The sequence below is a fragment of the Eutrigla gurnardus genome, assembly GCF_963514095.1.
Source record: "Eutrigla gurnardus genome assembly, chromosome: 22".
Taxonomy (NCBI): domain Eukaryota; kingdom Metazoa; phylum Chordata; class Actinopteri; order Perciformes; family Triglidae; genus Eutrigla; species Eutrigla gurnardus.
Window position 1 is genome coordinate 9938708 of NC_139933.1, and position 8357 is coordinate 9947064.

General features: G+C 40.8%; 1 protein-coding gene across 1 annotated transcript; it reads left to right on the forward strand.

Moving 5' to 3' along the window:
* Positions 1 to 921: 921 nt before the first annotated feature.
* On the forward strand, positions 922 to 6808 carry LOC311032674 (chymotrypsin-like protease CTRL-1). Its single transcript, XM_084039611.1, has 6 exons — positions 922 to 1032; positions 2911 to 2925; positions 3047 to 3221; positions 4741 to 5006; positions 5533 to 5678; positions 5928 to 6808. Exons 1-6 carry the CDS (start codon positions 972 to 974, stop codon positions 6294 to 6296), a joined length of 1032 nt encoding a protein of 343 aa, XP_083895737.1. The 5' UTR covers positions 922 to 971; the 3' UTR covers positions 6297 to 6808.
* Positions 6809 to 8357: the final 1549 nt, after the last annotated feature.

The following is an 8357-nucleotide window of genomic DNA, read 5'->3' on the forward strand; positions in this document are numbered from 1 at the left end:
TCTTTATACCCTTAAGTTAAGAAATGGAATTCACATACTAAGATACTTTCACCTGTGCAGGCACTGAATTGGGAAATGATCACACCAACAGGGGGTGAGGCCACATTCATTATTTTAGTTTAATTATAGCAACTTACAGTAACCTTAATTTAAGGATGCCATTGGAATAACAACTATTTATCATTATTTAAAAACTGACAGAAAAGAATAGTCCCAAAAAGGTTCTTTCTTGTAAATTCACTTTCAGTTATTATTCGGTCAAAGTGAAAGTAATCACACTAGGTACATTAAAAATTAAAGGGATCACACCAACAGTTTGGGGCAAGCACAGTAATTGTTTTAGTTTAATTACAGGAACTTACAGAGATCACAAGGGCTGCTGCTCACCAAAACTATAAATAAAATGTCCCTCTGTGAAAAAAGCATGTGACCCAGAATCGAACGGAAGAATCGGAATTAAAATTGTTAAAATCAAAATGATGTCCGACCCTAGTTATTCTATAACCTTAAATCTTAAAACAAATAGTTTGACATTTGTAGAGCATGTATTTGCTCCTGCCAAGAGTTAGTTTAGATGAACAATAGGACACTCATGTGTGTCCAGTAACTATGAAGCTTCAGCCAGTTTGTCATTTTTCTACATGTGGTTTAATGCGAAGAAAACCAAAGGAGACCACCAACCTTCAGTACTTCCCGACACAGCCTAAATGTAGTAATTGAAGATGTGGATAACTAGCAGTATATAAATGAATTACGTAAATTAAGTAATAGATTAATTTGTATGCAGCTGGAAGAATCTCACCACACGACACTTGTGTGTTGACACAATACATAAATCAAGAAAAAAAAACAGGTTTGAGGAAGGAGTGGTCACAGTATAAGAGTGCATGCCATCCCAACAGAGAATAAAAAAAGCTAAATCAGGGAGACTCTGCACTTACTGAAGACCAAAAGGTTAGCAACAACACAGTATGTCAGCCTGGACAGTGTGGATACCGGTAACCCTGATGTGTGCTGCCCTCACTTGGCAAGGTGAGTTTTTCCAACCTTTAAAACTTATGTTTTTGTTAATGGTGAAAGATTTTTAGTTTAAGAATTGACAAGGGTTAAAGCAAAATAAAAATCCTAACGTTATAAGGAAATGTGAAATTCAGTCAGGCAGAATAAGATTTGATTCACAACCATTCAGTTGAGGGTATATGAAAAAGGACATTGATTCCCTTTTAAACAAAATATGCACCATTTGTTTTGTAAACGGTGAAAGTGCAACAGTACACTTTAGATTATACTGTAATTCTATAATGCAACATTTCCATAATTAATTTGTTCAAAAATAAATAAAGGTAAATAAAATACTAGGGAATGGATAGAAATAGAAAATTATGTCAATTAACCAAAACATTAAGATGCTTCAAGAACTGGTAAATGTGGAAATTAGGGCCCTATGATTTCCGTGATGCGGAAAGTTACACGGACAGAATCGCGGAATCTCACAATGAAAATGGAATCAACTGAAAAGAATCCGTGGAATATGTCAAACACATTGTCGAGATTTTCTACTGTGTTTTAGTGTAACACCCCTTCATACAGCGTCTCTCCTCTCTGTTTCACTGGGGGGCGGGGCTGATACACACACACACACACACACACACGCACACGCACACAGATCGGTAGTCATGTCGAAGACGTTTAGATACGTTTTTCAACATACAACTTTTCAACAAGAATGACTCGCAAGAATCGATGTGATGAGCAGCTACAGACAGATCACACACCAGAAACGTTCAGAAATGGACTGATTCACAACTGAAAGTGTACCTTAAATAGGTTCATTAAGTGGGGGTCTATAAAATGTTCCTGCAATAAGTTGAATACGTTAAGAAACATCTCTTTTGTGGTTCATAATAATAAAGGTTATTCATTTAGCCCCTATCAAAACAAATTAAAGCGTCAAGGCAGACATAAAAAGTAGGATTGAATACAAAGCCAGATACATACACATTTCCACGGATATTTACAAACAAATATAAATGCAGGAACAGGAAGCAACTATTTCTATAATCTCCTGGAAAGTCTTGTCCAACTGGAAACCCAGCTTTTATTTTTATCTTGGGCTCCTGCTGCCAGCTCTCGTCTACTTTCCAGGCAAGGCGCAGTTCATCTCAAACGAGCCTATGGGTCTGTGGTTTCGCTTTAATGGAAATTTCCCCGAGTGATCCGCAGTTTCATTGACTTTACTTGGACGGCCATTAATGTACCTGGGTGCCAAGTAAAGCCTGTGTGGGACACACTGCACTTTAGGATCCTCCTTACCCCAGGAATAATGCGTGAACATTAATAGTTTGTAAGAGTGGTCTTTAACAAGGACGTGCAACATAAATAATCCTGGCAATTCAAATTGTCAATAAATAAAACATATTCCAACGATGTAATCAAATAACACTATTTATTTGCAGGCCTATTTATTACTTTGAGGTTGAGATAACTATTTAAGGTATACTTTGACTGAGACACTCAGTTCAACAATGATCCAGTTTGTACAATCTTTAATCGAGTCAGGGATCACAGGAAAGGGGTGTCAATCCATTAACCAGCTATCGACTTTTTCCTTCTTCAAACGATTGTTATTATTTCTACCTTTTAAAATCCACTGTTGTTCGACCTCTAGATGTGTTATAATCAATAATAATGAAACGTTTATAATCATTGAGTTTGTTGTCAAGGGGTTACTTTCGAGTGCTTTAGCCGTTGCAAAAGTGTTTGAAATAATGACTTGCCACTTTCATGCGTCCTTGCTGTTTGGTGGCTCACTACTATCAACACAGAAGGAGTTGAAGAAGCAGCTGGAACTCTACTGCCACCTTGTGTCTGCCCAATTCACTACTAATCCTCATCTGTCTTTTCCTACAGGGTCAAAGGCCCAGGGTAAGCACAGTCACATTTCATGCACTGTAATGATGAACACATCTAAAAATATTCCAATTGACAGACATGAATCAGTCTCACTTAACTGTATGTAGGTACACAGTTGTCTATGCTCCGTCAGCTTGTGGACAGGCACCTCTGAACACAAGGATAGTGGGTGGTGAGAATGCCACAGCTGGGTCCTGGCCCTGGCAGGTCAGTATGCACATCAACCTTCCATCAGCTAAATTTCACTTCTGTGGAGGGACCCTCATCAGTGACGAGTGGGTACTCACAGCAGCCCACTGCATCGTAATGTAAGAAACTCAAAACACTTGCAAGTGCTGACTTTTAGACTTCTTTAAAGATACAGTGGAGAATAACTCATTCATTTTAAAGCACTTTAATATACTTGGCTTTGGAAATACATTGCTTTACTGCTATTTAAACTAAAATAATAAATTGATTAACATGCCACTGATCCAGATTCTGCACGAGAGAGAGAGAGAGAGAGAGAGCGAGAGAGAGAGAGAGAGAGAGAGAGAGAGAGAGAGAGAGAGAGAGTGTCATTCATAAGTTCAGAAGATATTGAGTACTCTGATAGTACCAAGTTTTTATGCGAGTGTTATGATTTATAACTGTATTATTGGATTTTGAAATAGAAGCCTTATGCCGCTGTTATAATTTTCCCTTTCTGAGACTAACTCATCAGGGGGGAATAATGTGACAAAAGCCCCTTTTAGACAGACGATTCCGAGGCGGAAAGGCCAGTCAAAATTTGCCGGAGCGTTTAGATAGGACTTTGTCTTTGCGGAACGAGTGAGACGTCCCACAGCACAGCCGCCGTCTCGCCTGTGGACTCATCGGCCGTGTGCCATATTCAATGAGCTTCGGAAATCTGATTAGCTTGATGCATCAAACAACTATGAAAGGTGAACGTTTGCTTGTCTTGCATATTTACACAACTCTTCAACCGCAAGTGCATCATCAACATGTCGATGCGTGTAACGGCGGCCTCATACGAGCAACTACGTTTTATCTTCTTCGGATCTACGCTTTGAGCTTGCTTAATCTGCCTGTGGCGTGTAGCCCTGGTAACGCGTCTTCACTACGTCACGTCTTTCCGTCCTCGGGTGCTCGGAGTGTTTAGATAGAACACGTATCGCCTCGTATCTGATGCGGTTCTGTGACGACTTCCGTTGACGTCTCAGAGGCGTAATATTCTGTTAAGCCTTTCCGCCTTGGCTAGCGTTTAGACCAGGTGTGTCAAACTGATCCAGTAAAGGGCCGCTGTGGCTGCAGGTTTTCATTCCAACCAAGCAAGAACACACCTGATCCAACCAATCAAGGTGTGAAGGCCAATCAGGTAGGTGAATAAGTCGAGTCAGGTGTGTTCTTGCTTGGTTGGAATGAAAACCTGCAGCCACAGCGGCCCTTTACTGGATCAGTTTGACACACCTGGTTTAGACTGACGAAGGGGCAGAATAACGGTGGAATACTTCCGCAACAAAAAGGCAGTCTGAAAGGGGCTAATAATACATCCCTAAAGTTAAGCCACTGAATGCTATTGAGCCAAGATCCAAATAGTTGACTAAAATGTCAAATCTACTGTATTTTAACCTCAACACCTTTTCAAGTGTAAATCACCAATTTCATTATTACCAGATCAGCTTGTGGGCACACAATTACTGTATAAATAATTTATATTTCAAACTTCAAAAGGAAGTGAAATGTACTGACACACCAGCAGTCTAGTTTTGATAAAACTTGATGCAACCTGTTAATCTTAATATACCGGTAGTAATTATTAACTTATTAATATATTATTTTTTCCAGAAACGCAAGTGCATTGCTTCTCTACTTTGGGAGAGAGACTCAGTCTGGTCCCAACATTCACGAGGTGAACCGCACCGTATCCCAGGTCATCGTCCATCCCGACTACAATAACACGTTGTTTAACAACGACATCGCCCTGATGAAGCTCAGCAGCCCTGTCAATTTCACCAACTACATCAGACCTGTCTGTCTGGCAAGTAACTCCAGCCAGTTTTACAACTCCACCCTCTGCTGGGCCACTGGCTGGGGCAGACTGGGAAGAGATGGTGAGTATTGGCATGCTAACATACTAAACCAAGATATTAAACGTAGCAGCTGCAAAACATCAACTGCTCTTCTTTGATCACATTTTGAGCATGTCAGGCAATTCAACAAGTTTCTTTCAAACAGCTCCAGCATAACTTTTCTTTTTTTTTCTGTTTTACCACCATCCAAGAAATAATAATACAAAAAATAAATAAATAAAAATAATTTAAACCATCCTGCAGTGTTAACCATCACAAATTCTATATGTTTATGATAATTTGCAACAATATGCAATTTGTATGAATAGGAGGGTTGGGCTTGTCTCAGGACACACACACAGACACACACACACACACACACACACACACACACACACACACACACACACACACACACACACACACACACACACACACACACACACACACACACACACACACACACACACACACACACACACACACACACACACACACACACACACACACACAAAAAAGTAATTTGATGCACAAAAATGGCACGAATTTCCTATTCTCTCTCTCCCAGAGCCATTGGTAGCCTTTGACTCACTACAGGAGGTTCAGATTCCCATCGTTGGAGAAAATCAGTGCAGGTGTTTCTACAACCAATTCCCAGATCTTCTCACCGATGAAATGATTTGTGCAGGACAAGAGAACAAAGGAATATGCCAGGTTAAAAAATAACCATGTTGTCATATTTCTAATAGCAGAACTGCCTTTTGATTTGTTTTTATTCCTTGGCACAAATATACTATCTCTCACCTTTCATCTGTATTTACCAATTTCAGCCCCCATAATGTAAATTTTGATGTACGTTATTGTTATTGTATGCAAGAACGTTTTAGGTTAAATGGACCCAGTTTCATTCTGCGCCTGTTACCAGCAGTATTAATTAACTGTGTTTTGTCCCTTCTTTTTCAGGGGGACTCCGGTGGACCTTTGCAATGCAAACAAGCCTCAATGTGGATCCAGGCTGGCATTACCAGTTTCGGAGTCCCCTGTGCCCTGGCTGGTTTCCCTGAAGTCTATGCACAAGTGTCTCAGTTCGAGAATTGGATCATGGATCAAGTGGAGGGGGCAAACGTTGGCTTTGTGACTTTCAACTCCAGTGGCATCGACCAAGACAACGGTTTTGTGTGTCGCAACTTGGTCTCTGGAAATGAGACCACGGCACCTCCAAATACAACTTCCACAGCACCTCCAACTTCCACAGCACCAACTGTTGTAACTGATCTTACATTTGTTGTCACCTTCGTGACAGTTTTCATGCAGCCCATTGTAGCTCCATAAATCAGTTCTGCACCCAAAACGTTTTACTTTTCTTCTGTTGTGTTGAGTTTTGTTTGTCTTTTAGCGGGTTTTTTGGGGTGAAAGTGCCACCACACTGTAGCCCTGAAGCATGGTTCTGTCTCGGAAACTTGCACTTTGATCTTTCATATTGGCCTATTTTAATGTAACACAAACTTAATTTAAAACGTCCATCCATCATCTATAACTACCTATGCTATTCTGGTTGGCCGAGGGTCTGGAGCTGATGTCAGCTGACATTGGGCGAAAGCAGGCATAAGGCTGACACATGGTGACAGAATCATCTCTCATTTACATTAAAATCACATGGAATGTTTTAAACAGAAGACTCCATATCTATGGAGCTGTGAAAGACAACATGATCTGCTAAACTAACAGTGTGGAACTTGGTACAATTTTGAGTTGTTGATTATTGATAAGAGCTTCTGGGATTCCAATCAAACATATAAAGCTGACCTTCCTGCCGTGATTAAATGAAGAGCTAAGGAGCTATAAGAGACTATACAGAAATAAAAAATGGAAGAAATATAAAATAAGTCTCCCTTGCTTCTTTTCAAAATCGAATACATATCAGTATACAATTAAAGAAGTATTTACACTGCTTTTCAAATTTTAGCCATTATTAACTGATCTCTCTACTGGAATTTCCCCCTTTCAGTTTTAAACATATTATTGACCCCGCCTTTAAAGAAGGCCCTCTACATCCCTCTGTTTTGAGTAGTTTTAGACCAACCTGCCATTTTTTCTCAATGAATTATATAAAAAATTGTTTTCCACTTAACTAACACTCTAACATGTTTAACAATGAATGCCCAGCTTTATTTACTTGTTGAAGACCCCCCTCCCCTCTGTAGAAGATGTGTTTAAATTACAAAGGAATAGTTTCCCATGATGGTGCCGGGTGTGTATGGCTGCCCATCTGTCGCTCTCGTTTTTGTTGATGTTTTTGTTGTTTTTAATCTATGGCACTTGATCGAGTCTCTGCTGGTGTATGATCGCTAAACTCTCCTGGATCTCCGGAACACAGTCTGTAATCTATGTCCGTTTGATCATGGTGGATAGAAACCCTCGCCCCCGTACCTATCGGGAACCCCGACTCACCTCTACCTGGCTTCGGCCCTACCTTCCCTGCAGAAGCGTCGCGGCGCCACGGTAAACGCAGTGGTCGGTGTGTGAGGCTGAAAGTCTGCTTGGCACGCTGGTCTACCGCCTCCCGGACACGATGTGGACTTTCTTTTCCATTATGTGTGCCCAAACGTGCCCTGGATCACATGGACACCTGCCTAGTACCTGTGACCAGCTTGGAATACCGGCCCCGGCGCTAGGTGACGGTCTCACCGAAGAGTCGGTTCTTTGAACCGAGTTAATTCACTCAGCCGGTAGAATCGGGTTTCGGCAGCAAATGAGTCGGTTCTTATAAAATATATATATTTTCCTTTCATCGTCTTTCCGATTGGCCGCAAATGCTTACGGGCTTGGCGGCAGGAAGCCTGTATTGTTCTATGGTGTTAAATGTGAGTCTCCTGGTCCACTAGCGCCTCTACTGGATATATAGAGCTACTGTGAACCGAAGTAACAACCGGTCGCATGAACCGCAACTCACAACTCACTTGACGACCTAGGCGCGAAACAGACCGAAACAACAACCGGTCCCATGAACCACCGCGACTCAGTACTCACTTGCCGACCTAGTGCTGCGGTGACCGTAATAAGAACAGGTCCCATCCGCCATATTTCGAGGTTTTAACGCAGTAAACAAAGCGACGAAAATTACTTTGTAATACAAGGCAACTTTATATGTATTGCACATTTAAAAACGTATTGACACTTTTCACTTTATACTGTCAGAGGGTTGTGGGTCAGACTCTTGGTTTTACTACATGTCTGCCTCTAATGAGGAACTGAAATTTACCGACACACCAGTAGCCTAGTCTTGTTTTGATGAAACTTGATGCAACCTGTTAGTTTGCACATAATCATTTTGGAAAAATGTAGAAAAGAAATAACATACTAACACAAGATATTAAAAAAAGGAATTATTAA